The 24,816-nt window shown below is 35.4% G+C and overlaps 1 protein-coding gene across 1 annotated transcript in view; it reads left to right on the forward strand.

The window, feature by feature from the left end:
- The first annotated feature begins 4,602 nt into the window (after positions 1 to 4,602).
- LOC120627910 (fatty acid synthase) overlaps positions 4,603 to 24,816 on the forward strand; it is a 55,463-nt gene continuing 35,249 nt past the window's right edge. Inside the window, exons 1-7 of the mRNA XM_039896034.1 lie at positions 4,603 to 4,692; positions 9,315 to 9,467; positions 10,041 to 10,233; positions 20,322 to 20,442; positions 22,818 to 23,021; positions 24,299 to 24,415; positions 24,646 to 24,809. Of these exons, the coding sequence (XP_039751968.1) occupies positions 9,315 to 9,467; positions 10,041 to 10,233; positions 20,322 to 20,442; positions 22,818 to 23,021; positions 24,299 to 24,415; positions 24,646 to 24,809 (952 nt within the window). The 5' untranslated portion in view covers positions 4,603 to 4,692. The remainder of the gene's footprint in view (positions 4,693 to 9,314; positions 9,468 to 10,040; positions 10,234 to 20,321; positions 20,443 to 22,817; positions 23,022 to 24,298; positions 24,416 to 24,645; positions 24,810 to 24,816) is intronic.

The following is a 24,816-nucleotide window of genomic DNA, read 5'->3' on the forward strand; positions in this document are numbered from 1 at the left end:
ACGCGAAAATGGTTGATGATACATAAATATAATGTTTAAAGTAATCGTGATTATCTACAAAAGAATCCGCGAGGCTATATGTCTAACTGTTATGGTTAAGTCACAATAACTACTTTTTTCTTTCAAAAAACTGGTATAATCGTAAGATGTTTACATTCCTATAATGATATTAATACTTATCCAAATAATATATATATTCATAATTTAAAATATGAATTTTGATTATATACCTGCAAATTACTTTTTAAATTGTTCAAATTAAACCTATCGCTTAGAAGTTACGACGGGCATAGAAACGCAAAAAGTAAGAAAAATACAGCGGGCCGCCCGGCCGCGAGTAACATACTTTGGAAGTAAAACTGGACCTGGTAGGTAGCGCTGCAATTCGTACCTAGGTTTTTTAAGATATTAAAACCTCTAATAAAAATTCGGTGCAGACGAATTTGAGCGGGTCAGCTAGTATTATAATAAGACCCTATTCATCTTCAGCGAATAAATTTCATTTGATTTAAAAAAAACTATGATTTCCCCGGCAGATTGGCCATCTTAGAGTACATACGTAATTTCTGACCACCATTGGGCAAAACAACATTTGGCAAATAAAGGCACCAATTTCAATAGTCAGAGTTATACTTCTAATCCCGTAACAATATTATGTAGAAACTTGCATTATCGTAGGAACGAGTCAATATGAATAGTGTTGCATATTATATTAGGGTAATATAGTCGACCGCTTGGGGTCACGGGATTCTATCCAAATGTACTGAAAACACTTCATTTACAAACAATGTACCATGCTACGCCCTTTATGCTGTTGGGAAAATGTTAAACCGGGTACATTACTTAAACTCCATGTAGGGCTGCCTGGAGGCAGAAATTCTAATTTGTAATTATTTTGTAAAACTGTTATGTATTTATGGTGTTGTGTATTTTTAGAGAAGCACTTGGATGAGGCTCGCCACTAATAGAGTGCAGTGGGGCAAGATGGAGGAGGCCTTTACCCGCTGATGGGTACCCAACTAACTTTAATGCATGTTTATTATTTAGATTTTCTTTATTTTGTTTATTTCTTTATTATTTTGTAATTCGACGTTTAATATGTTACTTGGGATTAAATGACTTATTTAAGTATTTTGTATATTTAATATTAATATCACAACGTAAGTGTTTTAAAATTTAGTTTTTGATTATTACAATTAATAATTATTCTGTTATATCGTAAATGGGTCACCAAATAAAGAATTATATTATTACTTTTTGTACAACTCAAACTTATAACTACCGAATAAAAGTTTTAAAATGTTGTTAAATGTTTTATTTATCTGTTTATTTTACTTATTTTTTATGAATGTTATAGTAATTAACATTGGAATGGCTGAAATCACCAACCTAAGTAACTAAATAATGAATAAGTCATAAATAGATTATGAGAAATAAATTTCAATATTTCATGTCAGCCTAGTATCTACATAAGCGAAGCACGGCGATTATAGGGTACGGTTTGTATGCAATCAGAACATAAAAAAACAAGCAGACACACATACACACACACACACACACACACACACACACACTCACACAAAACTGTGTTATTTAAGAATCAACTACGAATAACTAAGGAAAGTACATATAATCCATAAAGAAGTTGATGTTTGTATCGCAACAAAGAACAGTTGCAATTAACACAACAAAAACAGTACAGCCATTTAGCTTATCTCTTCTATCGTAGAATGCATCATAGCTCCCATGTTCTACAAAGTTCATAACACTAGAAGAGATTTTGGTGATTAACTTTTATTTGCGTTTTGTTTTAAAACATCTCTGGACTGTCTTTATTTAATCCCGTTCTTGGATCTTAACTCGACAAACATCGAATTTTTGGACTTACAAACACCAGCAGTTTAAAATGTCAAATTAATCCAGACGTTTATTATTGTATTGACAATTAGCTGTATTGCGAATTGTCTGAAAAATTATGATTCCGTAACATATGCTATGAACATATTTTATACAGGATGGTTGGGTTTTTAGTAAAATGGAAGGATTATTTTAAAAGAAAGTTTGGGAGTTAAAATTCATCGTATGCTTTTTCTTTTCGCTACAACCGATCCTATGGTTCAGAGCCTAAACATTTTTTTTCTCGTAGGAGTACGTAGGTACGTAAAATGTGAATAACGTATTTTGTATGTGTTATAGCTACTATGTATACAAACAAGCAAAAATACAAGATATTCCACGCCTTTGACTGCAATCTCATCTGGTAAGTGATGATGCAGTCTTCAGATGGAAGCGGGCTAGCCGTCGTACCGGAAACTAGCCACGGCCCAGGAGCCTCCCTTCAGACCAGCCCATAGATAATTCAGAGATTATAAAGTGCCCCCGCCGGTGATCTTGAAAGGCCCCGGTTTCAAGAACCACAAAATAAAGCACCGAATGGCTAATTTCCATTAAATAATGAACACTAATTATGGATCACAAGCAATACGTGATCCCCGATCCACAGCGAGGCTTACAAAGTTTGAATTTCCAAACTTCTGTTCACGGCACGCGTCCCGAGGAGTCAAACATCAAGAAAACTCTGCAGATTACCCATAAAAGAGTCTTTACAGTATTCGACTTTTTAAATTCTAAAACTTCACTGCCTTCGTCTGCTTTTGTGTCTATATTGTAAACATTGGACAAAACTATTACATCCACCGTAAACGCAGGTTGGACAAGTTGGTTTAGACCAATATAGCCTTAACTATAACAGTGTTGCGCTAAAAGGTAGTGGCGCAACATTGTCAAAATTCAAAATTCATTTATTTCAAGTAGGCCTAACATAAGCACTTTTGAAACTGCGACTTAATGTCTTTTATGCAAACCCTTTGGGTTCTGTCACTGAGGCAACCAAATTTATTGCAACGTTTTTGATACCATAGTGGGCTACTTTAAGAAGCAAGGTTTTATGATCAACACAATAGAATGCTTTGGATCGATCACAAAAAACACCAATGGCATTCTGCGAACGTTCCCAGGCATCGTACACAAGTTTTAAAAGTTTAGCGCTTGCATCCGTAGTTCCTTTAGTAAAACCGTACTGCTCCGGATGTATGTAGTAAGTTAACAACATTGAAGTGATTCAAAAGTTGATTTATTGCCAGATTTAAATAGAGGAATAAGTTTACTATGTTTCATTAAATTTGGAAAAGTACCTCTATCAACATATTCATTACAAAGTATGGCTAAGTAAGGGGCAATAACTTCTATAATGTTAGATATTACTATTACAGACATACCCCATAAATCTCATCTCATCAAAAGATACAGACAATCGCTTTTGCCCATCTTCCATTACGTCCTCAAAAAAGCTTAAATCACGGGGGGGAGGGGGGGTGTTTCAACCCTTAACCGGCCGGAATTTAGGCCGTAGTCTACCTCGCTGGTCAAGTGCTGGTGTGTAGACTTCACATGCTTTGAACACGTTGATTTGGCTTCAGCTTTTCAAATATGGCCAACACTACCTTTTTGCTTATTTTTGTTAACCGGCGTTAACGGCAGAGGTATCTAGGACCAATCTATGTATTATTGGTAGGATCACACTAAAATCAAAGAAATCGTAAATTGAAACGATGCTTATCGTGCCGTATGGGTGTAAGTGGTTGCCTTCTGTTTATGATTGAAAAACTGACAGAGGGTGGAATAAGGAATGTGTCAGATATTTAATATAGCGGTGAAGAAATGTGGCTAGAAATATGTCAAATATGATAAATAAACTTTTCCTTTATCTATATTTGATGAACAAGAGAGATGTGCTAACAATTGTTTTTCCTAAAGAAGTATAACTATAATATAGATTATTGAAGTATCTTTCTAGATCCGCATGAATTTCAGATGATAAATTATTTTAATGAAGAAATAAAAATAACTTTACAGTTTCGTATTTGAAATGAAAAAATGTAAAATGTTAATTTCTTATGTTTGAAAAGAGCAAATGCTCAGTTCCTTGCTAGCTTCTGCTCGGTTTAATCTGCCTATCAAACCGGTGGTAGCGTCACTACAAACAGACTGACTTGACGTTTCAAAGATGCTTATAGCCTTCTTGAAATAAATGAATTTCGAAGACATCTATTTGGCTTCCATTGTTAAAAAATATTAATAATTCAATGAATTAACAAAACTTATGATAAATTATGGTCTTGGTAGTTCAGAAACCAGCAACTTAACAATCTCTTAACGTACAATGTTCATAGCTGCTAATTTGTTATCTTATATATATATTTCTTGTGTGCGTGTGTATGTCACTGAACTCCACCTAAGCAGCTGGACCGATTTTAATGAATTTTTTGGTATGCGTTTGGGTGGCACCCTGAATTGTTTAGTTTCACAAATCAGCCCGACAGATGGCGCTGGGGTTCGCTTGTTTTTTATAAAATTTAAAACTACTTAAACCACAATCTTTAATTAAATTTTTGTTAAATGCCTTAATTAAAATTCATACATTTAATGGAATATTACATAATCTACCAGTTAGTAAATATTAGTCGCACCCTGTAGATGAAGGATTTTTAAATAATGTGTTTTAAAAACATCGTTCGAAAATCGCTTGCGCCCAGACGCTGAGTGGCCGGTGTCCACGTTACAGGTTCATTTTCCGGATTATTATAACATAATAATAATTGACTTAAAGTCATTTAGTGTTGAAATATAACGGTAAGTTAATTTTTTAAATTATTTTAATTTTAAAACGTTTCATCAACGCTCAACGTAATGGTTTAATTATTGCATTTTATTTTATTTCTTAGGCGTTATTATGTTTCGGCTGTATAATGTTTGACCTTTGCGTTACGAAATTGTGTATCTGTAAAAATCTTCTGTTATAAACATGGCACATGTGTAGATTTTCATTTGAAATTCGATAGTTGATTATAAAAAAATATTTTAAGTAGGTATTAGAATCTACAAATCAGATATAATTTAATTGTCGTATTATTGTGTTGGATTATTTAAAATTATCTCGGCTATTGCAAGAAAACACCTTGTTAATTTTTAAACTAAGAGTCTAAATATCGATTTAAACGAATAAAATTTTCAAATGGGGTTGCCGACACTAATAAAAAAACCATGTAAAGTCGAGAAAGACATCTGAGAAATCTTATTGTTGATTAATAACTTATTAAGATTTTCTAGAAAGAATAAGCCAATATATTGTGATGTTGCTTCGGTGTATACTTACAACAAAATTTATAGAGTCGATAATAAGTGAACCGCAATTAATTAAAATATTAGTTATATTTTGGTTTTGTTTATTGGAATTCGGATCCCTCCCTTTTGCGTGTTGTGATACCCACTTTTTCTGTCTAAATACTTATTATAAAGTCGATGCTTAAATGCATTGATTTATGTTACTATCGATATGTTACTATCGTCTTAACGGCCTACACTTTGAAATGGCATATGTTTAGATATAGGTTTGATTTACAACCGCTAAGGAAAGTGGTGTTCGAGTAAATACTAACTAGTCGGATTTAGAATTCGAATGTTTTTGAATGTTCTCTTTTTGAACTCAATTACAGATAGTGACAGTTGTATTTAGCATAAGATAATGGCAGCAAATTGTTGGCCTAATGATAAAGGAGAAAATATTTCTATTAAAATTCTCGAATAATAATCGAGAAAAAGATAGCCGTTTGGGCATCTTGCTTATGGGCTGAGTATTTCGAAAGCTTATTTTTTTCGTATTTTTCTACGTCGTAGTTATTAGTAATATAGAAGAGTATATAATTTACTTGTATTAGGTTCTTGAGGGCTCCAAATAATTCCCTGTCTTCTTCTTTTGATTTATGGCTTTTCGTAGTGCCAAAACAGCACGACTTACTTTGCCAGTGTCTTCTTCAAGCAAGCTAAGCTTCCTACTCGTAGCCTTTATTTTGATTTCACCCTTTTTCCATCAATGACACCCGCGATAAACTCAAGTAGTCTTAGTAGGTTTCAATCCATTCATTTTCCGCCTTCTGATTTATATAGTTTTATTATTATTTCTCTATTAATATTTTTTACACTACGCCAAATGATAAAAATTCAAGTCTACTCCAAGACTAATAATGAAGTAACGACTAATAATGACAAGAAATTAAATAATGCAATGCAAACTTGTCAATCAAATTCAAATTTAATATTCTTTATTTAGCAGAAACATTTTACATAAGGTGAAAAATGTAAAACAATATCTGTACCTACTACTAAAAGTCTTCAGACTTTTAGTAACGCCTTAACAATAGATAATATGCAAAACAAAACCATTTAAATACAGCTATCTTTTTTCATAATCTTATTTATTAGAGACGACAGACGACAAAAAAAAACAAAATAGGCTTAGTTCAAAAATAAAAAAAAACCAGAGATGCAGTGGAAAGTGACTGCAAAGAGATTCGGTAGTAGTAGAACGAACATAGTGTGTATCACAGCCAACCAATTTCTTCGTCTTTTCTAACGTCAAAGGTGGTCTAGAAGAGATCGCTTTAGCGATAAGACCGCCTTTGCACGCCCCATTTTCTATTGTTGTTTATTGTTGTTAGGTACACAAAACAGGTAATAACTAAAAGAAGATCTAAATATAAGTAATAACAATTTTTGTTCTAAGCTACAACCCAAAGTATGTGTTGTATGTGTTGTTGTATGTATTCTGTTTCTTCTGTATTATATGTGTTTACTTTGTATAAAATGTGTTTGTGCTATATAATTTTCGAACAAACAAACACAACGAAAGTCAAAGAAGATGGATTGACAGATAAAATATTGAGATACTTCTTTTGTTCATGGATGCGAGTTCGAAAATGCATTGAATAACGTCCGCCCTAAAAGGAGTGTCAGTATTTATTAACTTAGAGAGTTCTCATAAACTTCACTATCTGTGAAACACTTTCCGAAGTCTGAACTTACCATCAACTAAATAAAGTTATAAGCTAAAAAAAGAACTTTGTACTCGAGTCTTAACAAAAGTTCCTGCAAAAGGCTTAAGTGTAAAGTTTCAATGAAGGTAGAAAGAAAAAAAGCTGCAAACTAAGGTAGATAAATCGATGGTATAACTTTTTAATAGATTCTTTCGCACTCGTAATAAGGAGGAATGCGGGTTAGCAGGTAAACAGCATCGCAATAATACAATCATCATCGAGGTATATCGAGGGTTTAGAACGTAGTCCACCACGCTGGCGTGTACTCAACACACCATTGAAACTATTTTGTTGAAATCTCAGGAATGTAGGTTTCCTCCCGATGTTCTCCTTCACTGTTGTATAAAGTGATATTTTTATTGATTAAATAAAAAACGCACATAACTAAAACATACATAAAAATGTAATAAAATTTAAAAATAAAGTGGACTGTAACTATATTAATATAAGAAGTAAACAGAAACCTGTAGTGAAGTTTACTAGGCGGCATAAAATTAGTAATTCTTTTAAAAGTAATTGTCTATTATTTTATAACAAAACAGATTACATCCTTAAGATGTCTCTCAATAAGTTCAAAGTTTATGTAAAACGTAAGCTTATAGAAACATCTACTACTACTACATGATGTTACTAGCTATTGCCCGCGACTTCGTCTGCGTTTGATTTTGTTTTTAAAGTATTCAGTATCGCTAAACCTTAAATGAGTATAGTAATATATATATATATAACTATACTCATTTAAGGCGTATATATATATAACATGTGACTGTCAATTAATTATAGACAAATAATTTGCAATAAAATAAAATTGCGACTATGATTAATAACTAAGCTATCCTAACTCATCGGTTGGACCAGACTGCTCACGGTGAGCCAATTTAATTTAAAATCGATTAAGTAGTTTAGGAGTCCATCGCGGACAAACATCGTGACAGGAGATTCATATATATTAAGATAAAAGATTACATGAATGATAAAAAAGCTTGGGTATGAAATGCTCTAATGTCATAGCTAGATATTAAATCGAATGTGAGATGGTGATAACAAAAAAAAACTGGTTCCAGTTTGTCGTGGGCTCTTATTAGACCAGAGCGTGTTTGGAACCCTCCTTGCTTTAGTTTAAAGTTAACGAATGTAGTTATCACCATCACCTAACATTATTGGTAACAGATTATATATATGAACTTTAAAGTTAAAGATTCGGGAATCGAACTTGGTTACCCTGCTTTAAAAAAATGTATCGCGTCAAATGTATATCATCCACATGTTTTCAAATCGGTTGAAAGTAAAATATATTATAATTTTATGTTTATAAAAGAAAACAATGTGACCATAATTACATATGTGAACATAACATTTTTGACTTGTAAATTAAATGCACTATTGACCTCACTGGGTTGTTACGTTGGACATAAATTAATTTGAATGTATAATACGGTATGGAATTCAAATTATAATTTGAATTAAATAATTAATGGTAGCTGAAGCTGAAGCGCTGTTAGCCAAGTGGCTAACTTTGGCTTCACTTTCGGGTTGCAGAGTTCGAATTAGCACGCTCGCATTTCTGAGTTATGTGCGTTCTAAGCAATTAAAACATCACTAGCTTTAACGGTGAAGGAAAACATCGTGAGGTAACCTGAGAGATCTCCATAATGTTCTCAAAGGTCAAAGTCCACCAATCCGCACTGGGCCAGCGTGGTGGACTGCAGGCAAAACCTCTGAGAGAAGACCTGTGTCCTTTAGTGGCCCGGATTGGATTGGATTAATGATGATTTTATTTATATATTATTGCGATGATATTTCGTATTGTTGTTATGTGATTATGGGCAAACCCTCCCATGGGGGGACTCGGGTTCGATTCCTGGCAGGGGCCATTTGGGAATTTATAATTTCTGAATTTTCTATGCTCTGGTCTGGTGGGAGGCTTTTGCCGTGGCTAGTTACCATCCTACCGACAAACACGTGCCGCTAAGCGATTTAGTGTTCCGGTGCGTAGAAACTTTGACAAAATCGGGTGTGTGGGTTTGACTACCATACTCCCTAACAGGTTAGCCCGCTATCGTCTTAGATCGCATCTTCGCCAGTTGAGATTGCAGTCAAGGGCTCACTGAGAACAGTCAACTGTTTGTTATAGGCTATTGATGAATACTAAGATTTCAACCTGAAATAATAATTTAAAAAAAAATTGTGTCACCGCTTGTCCTACACTTGTGTGGAAAATCACAAAGCTCAGCCATGTTGCGGTAGTTTTTTTTTTCTTAACTAATACTAAATATAAATATACTGAATATACTAATTATTATTTTTTCATTTGCTCACTAAGAATTAATATACTATTAATTCTTTGTTCATTTGTAAAGCATTACTTTTATTCTTCGTAAGATGGCACCAGTAACAGTCACAGAAGATCGGCTGACCTCGGGCCACCGGCTGTCGCATCCGAAGTCCGGCGATGAGGTGCTGATCACCGGAGTATCTGGCTACTTCCCTGACTCCGATTCAGTAATACACCTACAGGAGAATCTATTTAACAAGGTAAAACATCAGCGTTTTTCCGTGAATTGGTGATATACTCGGAGCATATTGAATCACTATAGTACACTATATTAATATCATGTCTTTTATAATGTTTAAAGTCATATTTCATTCTATTGTCTTATAGTTATCCATAAATTATGTAGTTCTATCTAGTTGGTGTAAGAGGCCATGCCGTACTAACAAGATAAAAAAAAAAAAACACTCATCATATCAGTTGACGGCCGATTGGCGCAGAGGGCAGCGACCCTGCTTTCTGAGTCTTAGTCTGTGGGTTCGATTTCCACTTCCACTTAAATTTTATTCCAATCATAAAAGCCCTTGAGACTCCAGTAGGTTATCCACTCCATTACTTACCCGCTAAGCCTGTAGGATGTATTGACGAGCTTGACTTTTCAATACTAGGCTATACAATAAGGCGTTATCAAACGAGTGGTGTAAAAAATACAATATAGGTACCATATTTTAACCACCTCTTGTAAGCCGATTTATGGTTGTGCAATAATAAGCAAAGAACGAAGTACCATACTTGTTTGATAATGTACCATTATTCACGCGCTTGTTTCATTATAGGTGGACCTGATATCAGGGGACGGCCGACGATGGAAACTCGCCCACCCTGAGATTCCCCAAAGGACGGGGAAGATAAACAATGTAAACAAATTCGACGCATCGTTCTTCGGCGTACATTTCAAGCAGGCTCACACCATGGACCCCATGTGCAGGATACTCCTCGAGAAGGCATACGAAGCAGTTATTGATGCTGGTAAGTCCAATTCAAAAATTCTTAATTCCATGCGAAATTCTTAATTTATTCTCTCTGTATATCATTGAATCAAAGTATGGTTCAACAATCTACAGCAATTGCCTATAACAGTCCACTGCTGGACAACCGAAGGTTTTTGAAGTTATACTTCTGTTGGCGCATTAAGGAAAATGATATTTTTACGATGCGCGCGCACACCGTAACAAAAAAACGACATCCTGAAGTTAGCTATAGTCAACATTTTAGTTTTTCAAAAAAAGGTTTGACAATTTGTACAATTTATTTGACAAAGTCTGCGGGATCATTCCGGGGAATTAATTGATTTATTTGTACAATTAAATTTTAATGTGTAGTGAAACTAGGTTGTCCGATCATGAGATAACTAGTTATAATAAAACTTTTAATGTATTAAACACCTTTTTTCTATTGTTAGTGTCGTTTTTTCTACAAACATAGAATAAGCCAAAGATAACACTTTTGAAAAGATTTTTATCTTGTTACGCGAAAGAAATATAACTTCTAACGCATGCACATAAGTAGACACACGTTTTTTTAAAATTTTATACTGCAAATACATTTTTAAGTTTACGGGTACCCAACACAGAAAAAGTCTTTTATAGCCCAAGCAAACAAATTAACTTTAACCAGGCAATGAACTGTAAGTACCAAGTATTATGTTCTGTTAATAAGTCACCGAAAACCTTGAAATGTTTTGTGTACCCACCCCGCAAACCTACAAATTACTTCACTGTAATAGTCCTTATATTACACCGTTATGAACATAGCGATTCGTTTTCTGTTTAGTGTTATTATTTTTAGTTTCTGTATTAGCATACCCACGTTTATTTATAACTAAGTGTACCCTGCCACGCTTCGCTGTGGCACATTTTTATGGAATGGTTGAGAAATGAGAATACATTAATTACATATGTCAGCGAGTGTTTTTCTCGCTTTCGGTAGATGGCGCGGTCACTGGTACATCGATCGTTAAAAAAAACTTTAGTTTCGCGGTCGCGGATATGTGACTGATGCAAAAAATAGATAAAAACAATCCTTGATGCGGATTATATATTATGCTAAAATTTCAGCCCGATCAAAAAGCAGCAGCAAAAAGTTCTGCACAACTTTTTGAAGCGTTTTTGAAGCGTAAACATAACATTTTTATATATATAGACTAGCCGTTTCCAGCCCGTTTCGCTGGGCGAATTGAAAAAGGAAATAAATTACATTTTATGTTTCATTTTTATTTATTTTTTTCATATTTTTATTATTCTCCTTTTTTTTATTTTTGTATGAACATAAATAGGCCCCTCGGATAGAACTGTAAGCATCGATATTGTTTAGACTTACTCAAATTCCAAATTCCATCGATTTAGCCTGTATCTTTCATCCAGGTGATTTTTCTCACTAATATTCATTGTAACTTTCAATGTGCAATCATTATAACATTTCCGTGCCTTTCTTCCAAAAATTAATAATAATTGACATGAAGAAAAAAATTTGAAATGAGCATTGAAAGTTTAAGTTAAAGTCATTGCAAGTCTCATATGTGAAGTTGAAATCTGTCTAGGTTCAAGTGCGACGAATTTTCTGTTAACTAAAATTTTCTCCGTGACATCAATTTTTTATAGAAAATTAATTGTGCATGTTTTTTATGAATTCTATTGGAATAAGTAACTAAATTTCTTTTCCACATCTCATGTGCTTGGAAAATGCATTCATTTTAATCTGTTACATTTTCGCGATCCCGCAATAAAAGAATTCGTCGGTTATGTAGTCTGCAAAAGTAAAATGAAATTCTTAGTCCGTTGATTGGGATAGCTACATGTAAAGTTAAGTTTTTGAAACCTCTCAATGACTTTTTCTCCGCTGCCAAAAAGACGATTGTTGTAAGGAAATACATATACGAAGATCCCCACCAAATTTGGAGTCTGTAGAAGTTACAGGTTAGAAATAAAAATTTTAGATTTTAACACCCACCCCCGCAATTCCTGTCGGAAGTAGACTTTATTGAAATCCATTTTGAGATGTTCTTTATGTGAATAATAAAAGATTCCTACCATATTTAGAATTTTTAGAAGCTATATTTCGAAATTGAAATTTTTTATTGTTAACACCCACCCCCGCGAACCTTATTGGAGGTGATTCATTGTAAAATCCGCTCGAAGATCATTTTTATATTACATATAGAATACTCTCACTAAATTTGGAGTCTATAGGAGCTATCGCTTGGAAATTGAAAATTTTCATTGTTAACGCCCCCGCAATCTTCTTTGGGGTGGGATATCGTAAAATTTGTTCATAAATCATTTTTACATCACTTATAGAAAATTCTTACAAAATTTGGAGCTTGTAGGAGCTTTAGCTGGAAAATTAAAAATATTAATTGTTAATACCCACCCCCGCAACCCCCTGTGGGGTGAGCTATCGTAAAATTCGTTCATAGCCTATTTCTACACCTCTTACAGAAGATTCCTACCAAATTTGAAGTCTATAGGAGCTATAGTTTAAAAACGGGAATTGTTCATTGTTAACGCCCCCGCAATCCCCTTTGGGGAATTAATTTCTTAAAATCTATTCATAGCTGACCTCTACATAGCAAAAGTAATATTCCTACCAAGTTTCACGTTTCTAAGTCTTATGGTTCCCGAGATTTCGTGGTGAGTGACTATATAGATGGGAATTCTTCGATTATCATCGAAATTTTAACTTTTTATCGGGCTTTTTTAAAATTTTCTTACATACAAAACTTTCTCCTGACAATTCTGAAGATAAAAAAAAAGCCCAATTGGTCCAACCGTTCTCCACTACCGTGAGTAGATTCTTAGCTGAATGTAAAAAACCATAATCCGTTTAATACACTCTGTTGAAATCCATGAAAACAAAAGAATCAAGAGAAAATGCTTATCTTTTGTTTTTATTAGCGGGATAAATGTTCATAAAAGTAAAACAGCAATAAAAAAATGAAGGAATGTTGGAATTCAAAAATTAGATAGCCATAAACCATCTAGGAAAGATTTCGCATCGAATGGTGGTAGTTTCATGTCGATACGATCAGTGGTTTAGGCGTGATTGAGCCTCAAACGAAGACCATTTTCATTATATATATATATAGATTTCATAAATTGTATAAGGAATAACTAATGTAGGAAGCGGTGATAGCCCAGAAGTTCGAATCCCAGCACGCACCTCTAACTTTTTGTTTATGTGCGTTTTAAGCACTTAAAATATCACTTGTTTCGGCGGTGGAGAAAAACATAGAGTTCTCCATAATGTTCTCAAGGGTGTGTGAAGTCCACCAATCCGCACTGGACCAGCGCGGTGGACTACGGCCTTAACCCCTTCTCATTGTGGAAGGAGACCCGTGCCCTGTAATCCCTGTAAATATGATGATGATGATGAAGAAATAGTTTATTAGGAAAATATATACCTATAATATAGAAGCGGTGCCTCTATTTCACCTCTAAATAACGAAGTTACGTGTTTTAATTTAAGCAACTCTACAATAATACTTGCATTAACGGCGAAGGAAAAATGCGTGAGCAAACCTGCGTGCCTGAGAGTTCTCCATAACGTTCTCAAAGGTGTGTGAAGTCTACCAATGCGTACTTGGCCAGCGTGGTGGATTACGACCTAAACCCTAATCATTGTGAGAAGAGACCCGTGCCCTATAGCTGGTAATGTGTTCAAAATGAACTAGACGGACTAGACTTTCCAATAATTACACTTCGGTGTGAATCTTCAGGAGCTTTCAAAGAATACGCACTTCCTTACCTCCCTCTGTAATGAGATCAATTTATTTGATCCGTAAATTCGGCGGTCGCAGATTAAATTCGCTGTGGTCATTGGAGACATCAATTTTGGACGACTTCTGTCCGCCATTTTGTTTGGCGTGTTCCTCTTTTAGCTAATTGGATGCCTTGTTTATTTGGCTCGAATGAGGCAGTATTATTTCAAGAGATTGGCTGTTTAATACAAGCGTTTCCCCGCGAATTTGACGGTATAACATGCTATCGCGGACCTTTTTTTTGAACTTTTTTTAAAGTCATACATATATAAATTTGTCCCCTCGTCGGGAGATGGACAGACCGCTCTTTTATACTTAATTATCCCCTTGAGGAGACAGAGGAGATGGTCAGATAAGAGTAATCCATCGAGGTTCCCAAAGGGAATATTTTGTTTTCCGTTTTTGCAACATTTTTCATTGATGATCCACTCCTATTTATTGGTCGTAGTGTGATGTTCTAATGCCTATAGTCTTGATCGATAAATCAATTATCTAACAGAATACATTTTTTTCCGATTCGTACCAGTATTTTCTGATTCGCATTCAAACCAAGCAAACTCTTCATCTTCATAATAGTAATAGATACCTGTTGTCCGCGACTTTATCTGCTTTTATCCTGTCTTTTCAATAATCCAAAGAGTCGTCGAAAATAGCTGTAGGTATTTTCAAATTACGTAGTAGTTAATGAATGTAGATGGTTTGGTTTCAATTGTTCTATTATTAAAAACAAATTTTCATTATTACCAAGAACCTAGAAAATGAATTAATTATTTGTGTTTTTTTTTTTCTCTTCTTTTTAAAATTTTTTGTATATGGACGCAATAGTCGTTGTGGTCCATAAAGCGAATTATTTTTATTTTACTCCGGAAAAACCAACAGTTTACGATGGTTTACGTAATCCGATAAAACACGGACGAACTTGCAACCTCTGATTTTAAATAATTTCTTAGAGAAAAGTACGAAATAACACTTTTAGCTTAGGAAAAAGTCTTAAGCTAAAAGTGCTTTTTCGTAATCCTAAAAACAAATAAACAGATCATAAACACAAACATCAGCCTATTTAAAGTCGTTGTGTAACGAACTCGAAAATTGTAATATATATATTTTTTTTCCACTATCTAACACTGTCAAGTGACATTGACTTCAATCACACCTGCTAGTAAGTGAGGCTGCATCAGCCTAAGATAGAAACGGGCTAACCTGTTTCGGGTATGGCAGTTACATTAAACCCATAGGTACCTACTACTTCTAATTGGTTTCTACGCGACATCGTACCAGAACGCTAAATCGCTTAGCATCATGTTTTTAGTTACTATCTTCGGTCGCAGCCTCCCAGCAGACAAGAGACGACAGAAATTATAAATTCTTAAAATGCCCCTGTTGAGAATCGAACCTGGAACCTCAATTTAAAAACCAGGCCGCTCACCGCTGCGCCACGGAGATCGTCAACAGCTACACTTAACTTAAAGATAAGATATATTCTTAATGTTACCTAGTTATTGAACTAACATGAATACGGGTGTTTTATTGTGTTAAATATACTGTAATGTTTGACAAAATACAGGTCCGTTATTTTCCTACGATCATGATGATTTGCATACGCAAGTAAAAGCCAGTAGCAAAAAAAACCCAACAAATAAACTTAAATAGATCGTGAAATTACATTTTCCAATTTGTTATCACGAACGGATGTTCCACGTTTGTAAAATGGAAATAACTCGAGCGAAATGTTTCGCACCGTCCGCCGTTCAGTAACCTAGTACAAGATTTGCTAGCTCGCAATCGAGGAGTCATTTTCGAATATCAAACTCATTAGCGAGAAAGTAAAATGAATAAATAAATATATTAGGACAATACACACATCGCCATCTAGCCCCAAATTAAGCGTAGCTTGTGTTATGGGTACTAAAATAGCTGATGAACATTTTTATAAACAACTAGCGTATTTTGCTTTATTTTATTTAAACAATCATATTTATTACATCATTTAATTTAAACAATCATATTTTTTTTTTTCTATTTAAAATGTAATGGATATAGACACACTTAATAACATGTACACACACACTCACACACAAACACACACTCACGCGCGCACACACACAAACATTAACACACCATACACACCAAGACACACTACTCAATCGTTTTATTTTAATTTTATCTTGTTTTTGCTATGGAAGAGTAAGGCCTCCTGATCAGGTATTTTGATGCTTACTAGGAGGTCTTCACAACATGTATCATTTAAAATGTAAGAAACGAAATAAACGTTTTTTTTTTTTATCATTAATTTTTTTATAAAAGCTGAATGTTTCATTGAAATTGGTTCTGCCATTTCGGAGCCTATACGGAACATACCACTTTCTCTTTTATATATATAGATAGATACATATGCATAAATACTTATCATACACATATAAAAACCCAGACATTAAAAAAAAATATGTGGACCTGATGCCACTAGTTTCGACCGCTGTGGTTCTGAGTTGGAGTTCTCGTATTTTATTTCTGAATTGTCTCTGGTCTAGTTCTGGCTTTGGCTGTTACACTGATCGGCACATGTTTCATCGTTGAGCTTAAAACGCTGTTCCAAGGCAGGTTTGCTGGCAGGTGTTATTTGGGTGTTTATTATTTCTCAACTTTCTCTGGTCTGGTCTGGGAGACTTCCGCTTCTAGTTACCACCCAACCAGCGAATACGTGGTAGGGTGGACTATGGGTGTGGCTTATAACTCATCATCGCGTACCAGCAAGTGAGAGTGCCTGGTTTCGGTTCAAGATGGAAATCTACGCCAACTCACCAAGGAATGTAGTCCTAACTTAACCTGAAACCTTTTACTTTGCCACGCATAACCAGTGATATCCTGACGATTCTGTTATTTGAGCATATGTATGTGTCCAATTTTAGCAGGGTGGGTGGTAAGGTGCATACATTATGTGCAACACTGCAATTTTGATATATTTTTACTTTCTTTCAATAAATAAAAATAAAAAAAAGGAATGCACTTTGGCAGTAATGAGTCGTTATTCGAAAACGACTCCTCGATTGCGAGCGTTCAAATCATGTACTAAAGGTGCTGAATTCAGCTCTTGAATGATAATGATCTGTTATTATCTTTGTGACGTCACAGCCGGTTTGCGCCCCTGGGGCGGAATCTGTCGTACTGTTTGTGTGTGCATAATTTATGTGCGTGTTAAACTACGAACCATTATAAACGGGGTGTTGTCTCTAATCAATATGTTGTTTATTTATGTTCATATGTTGTATTGGGTCATAGCAGATACTCGAACTTGGCCCCTCGACGTCCTAACTAGTGATTAGGTTCAAATACCAGCACGCACATCTAATATTTCTAAGTTATGAGCGTTTTAGGCAAGTAAAATCGCTTGCTTCAACGGTGAGGGAAAACCTCGTGACTCGTATGTCTAAAAGTTTCCCATTTTATTCTCAAAGGCGTGTGGAATCCACAATTCCGCACAGCTGGGTTAGCACAGGCAGGGGACAAAAATTATATACCCCGATTATATCCCCTGACAAGGGATACAAACAATCTGCACGGGAACAGGGAATATGAGAAGATCTTCATCATCATGCTGGACATAGGTCTTTTGTAGGAAGTTCCACAATACACGGTCCTGGGCCGCTTGCCTCCACCGGCTCCCAGCGACTCGCCTGCATCTGTCCATCTCGTTGGGGGCCGACCTACGCTGCGCTTACCGGTGCGGGGTCGCCATTCCAGCACCTTAAGACCCCAACGTCCATCGGTTCTCCGAGCTATGTGTCCTGCCCATTGCCACTTCAGCTTAACGACTCGCTATGAGAAGATGCCCCTCGTATATTATTACATATATTTTATTTGGATATTATAACCACATGTGACACACCATCGCTTACAATGTACCGCCGTCTGTCCATCGACCTAAGGTGTAGGTGCTAAGCCGCATGTGCCAGTAATAAAACCGGAACAGCCTAAAGGCGTGGTTGCATATAAGGGTGTATAGCTACACTTGGGGGAATTATCAATTTTATAAATTTAAATTGCATATAAAAATTTTCGGAACCGACAGTATTTGATCCTTCGACTCTCTGGCAATCGCGAATCGCTGGCGCGCTTTATCCAATTAAGCTACGGCTCTCCTACAAGATAGAAAAATGATTGTAAATGTTGATGTTGGAAAAGAGCAACTACTGAATTTTTTGCCGCCTCTGCTTTCCGAACTGGTGGTAGAGTCACTACAAACATACATAATTGACGTTTCAAATGTGCTTATATAGTAGGCCTACTTGGAATAAATGAATTTTGAATTTGCAACCTATAATATATATAGAAATGTATAAAGCAATGCTGCCTGGTGTCAGGAATAAGCAGCGAGTAAGTACTAACTCGGACGATCTGTGTCCCAAAAATCTTTACTACTATTTATATTTTCGGTCTAACATGAAAAAAAAAACTTTTATTAAATTTAAATAAACGAGCTTATTATAAATAATGAACGTAAAATAGCGGAGCATAGACAACACAAACATAGATTTGATCTTGGAATACAAAATTTGCTAAGCGCAAATAATATGCCCCTCATATAATATGCCGTTTGCAGAATTCAACCCTGGGGCTAGGTAGTCAGTGCGAAATTATAAATTTTAAAGCCGGGTACAGATCATTCCACTCACTGGAACCAGTAAGTTCTTTCTAGCACTGTACTGTTATAGATGGCGGCGTCTAAATTATGGAAGTCCATTAATAATCTTTTTTCACTTGACAAATTACTCACTTTCGTAGTCAAAGAACTTATAAGTTTTTTTTAAATAACAAACAAGGCCCTTAACTTTGAATATTAAATGACTGAATTTCGGATATACTTGAGACGGTCAAAGACAATATCGAGTTATAGCAATTACTGAACAGAAGTTTTAATGGTTCTAAAGATAAGAGTAAGTACTTGTTCAATAAAGATTGCGAGGACTCGTTTTACTTAACAGGCATTCGAAATTAGCTGAAGTTTCGTATATAAATTGTAGGAACAAAGTTTTAGTTATGCTTGATGGTCTTGCATAGCAGATGGTCTTTTGTCGGAAATAAAATAAGACTTTATCGTAATTCTGTTATGATTTACGGTTCAACTATCTTTCTGCACGTTTGTGATCTATGGTCTCTTCGATTCGAATCTCATTAGATCTCGTTCCACTGCGCCCTCGTAAAGTTATGCCCTTCCGTACAACTCTCTCTGCTTCTGAGAGTCAGTCAGTTGTAATGCAACCTTTTTATATCTTTAGAAGACCCTAACATTAAACGTTTCCAGATATCCAAGAAGTCATTATGCTTGTAAGACACATAATATAAGGCACCCATTCCATTTATGTGGATTGATAGCAGATTGCTTGATGAAATTTGCTCGTTCTATTGCAGTATTTATTTATTTATATCCTTAGTTTACTTACAGCTAGCCAAATCCTATACTAAGTTAAATACAGATGTACATTACAAAATATAATTTAGGAACTTAGCTAAACTTATATTAAATATGTCAATTTGTTTGTACTAAGCAATCAAATTATTAAGAAGCGAGTATTCTGCGTTAAAGTATTATACCAACACTGAGTCTAATAACATTCAGTTATCAAATCCAAGTAGCATTTATATGAGGCACTCAGGTTGAATGCCGATGTCCATGAGCTTTAAAATGTAAAGAAGTCTCCATTACGCTGTTACTTACTTTAATTAGCTACAAAAATGGCTTGTGCTTAATTTATGGATTTATCTAAGGCGTTTGACTTAGTATCACATAGATATACGAGTATATTAGATAGGCACATAAGTTTCAGCTACTTATGATAGTGGTAATTTTCCTGAATAATGCAACAAGTTCTTACCTAAAATAATAATGTAATCATTAAGGAGGCCTCATATGACCAAAACTATTCATATATATATTTTTTTAATTTCAAGTATGTGAACTAGTAGATCAAAAAGGAACCCTCGTAGTTTTAGTTTTAAGTTTACGAATATGTTTATCGCCATCATCTCACTACCGTGTAATTTTCATGTAGTGTACGCATCAAAAGTGCCACCTATGGGCCTACTTGAATAAAGATATTTTTGACTTTGACTTTGAATAAGAAGATCAGCATATTAAGTATGCTGATCTTCTTATTAGCTAGCTTTTAAATAGCTTTTAAATAATTTTTCGATATGAATAATCTATCATAATTCTTGTTGGCGGTGTTCATGGTAATAAAATCGGTCTGTTAGAACTTTAAGTTGTTTGTCATATTTTTATATAAAAACTTTTATTTATTTACAGGTCTTAACCCGAAGGAGCTTCGTAACACTAAAACTGGAGTGTTTATAGGCGCCTGCTTCTCGGAGTCTGAAAAAACATGGTTCTACGAAAAAATGCAGGTCAACGGTTTCGGTGTAACCGGGTGAGTGTAATTTATAGGTCTACCGGTCCTGCTTGTGTTAATAAAAAGGAGATACAGAACAAAAAACAATTTATTGTTCGTATTGTATTTTTCATTTATGTACCTATATTAAAAATTTATGGCTTTTGTCAATATACCTTTGGATTTCCTTCAACCCCTTAAACTATACGGTTAAGTTAGGTTAAAGCTTTCATTGGATAGAAGCAGGCGTTACTTTGTTCCGCAAAGTATCCATGATATATTATCGAAATTAAGCTCAATTTGCTATACTCCGCGAAAAGCAGGAGAATCTGTGTGGTGTAATTTATAATTTCTTCAATCCTTATACTCCATACCAAACAGATCTTCGGCAATGTACCCTCTACGCACGTTTCGCTCCGAAACCGGAGCATCCTCAGGAGATGTTGACTTTACAATGAATAATTGTAAGTCATTATAAATTATACCACACAGATTCTCCTGCTTTTCGCGGAGTATAGCAAATTAAGCTTAATTTTGATAATAAAGCTTTTATTACAACAACTACCTTTTAACTTACCTACTCACGCTTTAGAAAGAGCTCGCGAGTGCTTCAAAGAGTCTCCTTAACTTTGAGACTTGTTAATTTCCAACAGTAAACTCTATAATGAATCGCGCTACAATAGAGAACTTTAATCGCTTTAAAATTCCTTGCGCTTAAGGTTTTTAACTATTGATCTAACTCTTCTTTGATGTAATAATACTTTCCTTAAAGTTAGAGGCTCGATGTCATTTGAAAGTAATTCTTGAGGCTTTTCACTCGACATTTGAACTGCACTTAACGCAATTGCGAATGAATAACAGTTATGAGTAAAATGCTTTAAGTGAAGATTTTATTAGTTTTTAAGTGTTTCGACTTCGTGGCCCTATCGATAAAATCTGTTCCATGAATAATGAGGATGCTCTGGTTTCGAATCGAAACGTGCGTAGGCCGAAAAATATTAAAAATAATTAAATCATACATTCCCCTTTACCTGCAAAATTATGTTTATATAGACGTGACATACCTGATTTTGCATTTGGCGTTTCACCTGTCATCGCGGATCGGTAGAGCTTGCAGTTTCATTATATAAATAAATACCAATCTCACTTCGAATATAAATAAATATAACTACGTTTTTCATTATTTTTTTTTTTTTTTTTTTAAATATATAGACAAGTGATTGACTGCAATCACACCTGATGTTAAGTCATGATGCAGCCTAAGATGAAGCGCGCTTGCCTAGAAGATGCCTATTCACTCTTGATTTGAAGGTACCGATACCCCGATACCTATAATCTGGGTAGACGGAAGATGGGAGGGCATTCCAGGCCTTTGCGGTGCGGATCAGAAAGGAAAACGCTTCGTACGTGTTGATGGTATTTCAACAACGTAACGGTGCAGATTCTTTCGGTACCTCGCAGTTCGATGGTAGAAAGGAGATGGTTTGACCAAGTCGAACTGTCTAACTTACTAATGCTGTTACTGTCCTAATGCCTTAGATTTGAATGTGAATAAATTGTGTTGTAGTTAAAATAGTGAAGTTTAATCTAATATACGTCTTTAAAGTACTTAAGCGGAACTTTTGGTTGTGTTCAAGATAAGTTTTGTTTAATTAATCAACTTAACTTCGAGACTTGTTAATCTTCAGCAGAGTTGAATTCCGTAATGGATCGCGCTACAGTGGGAAACTTAATCCGTAATTATTTTATTAATACCAAAGTGTGCTTTTTTTTTAATCTATGTTCGGCTCAACCTCTGCACTCATCGTCATCGACCCGTTACCAGACAGGGCACGGATCTTCTCTTAGAATGAGAAGGGCTTAGTGCGGTTCCTTTTTGGCATTAAAACACAATCTGATACGAGGCCATATATCATAATTCAAGATCGGATACGAGGCCTAATATCATCGTCCACGCTTGAATCTACATGATTTTAGAAAGTTAGGCCTATCTAAGTTTACCTTGTATCCCAGGTGGTATTGTTGTGACACTGTCATGAATACTAATTTTGAGATACGACATATGACTTTTTTTTTCTTTTTTATTTATTCCACTAAGTTAGTGATGATGCAATCTAAGATGGTAGCGGGCTAACCTGTTACGGAGTATAGAAGTCATTCCCCTAATCGGTTTCTACGCGACATCGCACCGGTACAATAAATCGCTTAGCGGCACGTCTTTGTCGATAGTGTGGTAACTAGCCACGACCAAAGCCTCCCACAAGACCAGACCAGAGAACATTCTGAATTCGCCATGTCGGGAATCGAACTCGGGACTGCGTAAATTCACAGCGCTCTACGTTGCGCCAGGGAGGTCGTCAAAAAGCTTAGCTTAGCTTAGCTTTCTGTAACTATAATTTACTCTTTGTTCTCAGATGTTCACGCGCTATGTTAGCCAACCGCATCTCCTACTGGCTTGGAGTCACCGGTCCGTCTTACACCGTGGACTCAGCTTGCTCAAGTTCTCTTTACGCCTTAGAGCATGCCTTCAGGGCGATCCGTGATGGGCATTGCGATTCTGCCATCGTCGGCGGCTCAAACCTTTGTCTGCATCCATACGTGTCTTTGCAATTCTCGAGGTAAGTTTGTAAGAAACGAACAATTATTTTTAGTAAGAATGGGGCAAGATAGATTGGCGTACCTAGTGTAAAAATAAAATCAAATGAAAATACACTTTATTGTACACCTAACAGAAATGAAATTATAAACCAAAAATACACTAAATAAAACACAGCTACAATGGCGGCCTTATCGCTAAAAATCGATCTCTGCCAGGCAACCCAACAAAGGAAAGGGAAAAAAAGTGTAATTAGTTTATTAGAAGCCAGTGTTATCATAGACACATGAGGCTTATTAGTTTATTAGAAGCCAGTGTTATCAAAGACACATGAGGCTTATTAGTTTATTAGAAGCCAGTGTTATCATAGACACATGAGGCTTATTAGTTTATTAGAAGCCAGTGTTATCATAGACACATGAGGCTTATTAGTTTATTAGAAGCCAGTGTTATCATAGACACATGAGGCTTATTAGTTTATTAGAAGCCAGTGTTATCATAGACACATGAGGCTTATTAGTTTATTAGAAGCCAGTGTTATCATAGACACATGAGGCTTATTAGTTTATTAGAAGCCAGTGTTATCATAGACACATGAGGCTTATTAGTTTATTAGAAGCCAGTGTTATCATAGACACATGAGGCTTATAAGTTTATTAGAAGCCAGTGTTATCATAGACACATGAGGCTTATTAGTTTATTAGAAGCCAGTGTTATCATAGACACATGAGGCTTATAAGTTTATTAGAAGCCAGTGTTATCATAGACACATGAGGCTTATAAGTTTATTAGAAGCCAGTGTTATCATAGACACATGAGGCTTATTAGTTTATTAGAAGCCAGTGTTATCATAGACACATGAGGCTTATTAGTTTATTAGAAGCCAGTGTTATCATAGACACATGAGGCTTATTAGTTTATTAGAAGCCAGTGTTATCATAGACACATGAGGCTTATTAGTTTATTAGAAGCCAGTGTTATCATAGACACATGAGGCTTATTAGTTTATTAGAAGCCAGTGTTATCATAGACACATGAGGCTTATTAGTTTATTAGAAGCCAGTGTTATCATAGACACATGAGGCTTATTAGTTTATTAGAAGCCAGTGTTATCTTGTCAAAATTTTATAGACAAAGTCAGGTCGGAGTTACATCTGACCTTGTCGCCCACTACGGGGGAAGACAGGCTCAGCGCAAAGGCAATATTTTTTTCAAATACCTATTTATCAAAGTTGTCCTAGCTATACCAATGTATTAAACTCTAATTTTAATCTATTTCATATCATATTCGTTTTACAGATTAGGTGTACTATCGCCTGATGGGAAGTGCAAGAGTTTCGACAATAAAGCCAACGGGTACGCTCGTTCTGAAGCCATTGTGGTCATCTTGCTACAGAAGGCGAAAGACGCAAGACGGTAAGTCAATCTTCTTTAGCTGTTTCTGTACAGTTGCACACTATATTATAAGGCACCGCACAGGTTTTCAGCCAGCCTCCCTAAGTTTAGGTAGTCGTTTGGTTTTTAAATCAAAATAACTGGATACAAATTTTGATCTTTGTTAAATAAATTGCGAATTTTATAGACGAACTGATTGCGCTAGGTACTTGCAATCAAGTAATTTTTTTCAACACTTAAATTATCTTCAGGGTGTATGCACAAGTCCTTCACGCCAAGACCAACTGCGATGGCTACAAAGAGCAGGGCATCACCTACCCAGCTGGTCACATCCAGCAACTACTGCTAGATGAGTTCTACGAGGAGTGCTCCATCCCCCCCAACACCCTTGAGTTTGTCGAAGCCCATGGTACTGGTAAGTA

This window comes from Pararge aegeria, chromosome 12 (genome assembly GCF_905163445.1).
Source record: "Pararge aegeria chromosome 12, ilParAegt1.1, whole genome shotgun sequence".
Classification (NCBI taxonomy): Eukaryota; Metazoa; Arthropoda; class Insecta; order Lepidoptera; family Nymphalidae; genus Pararge; species Pararge aegeria.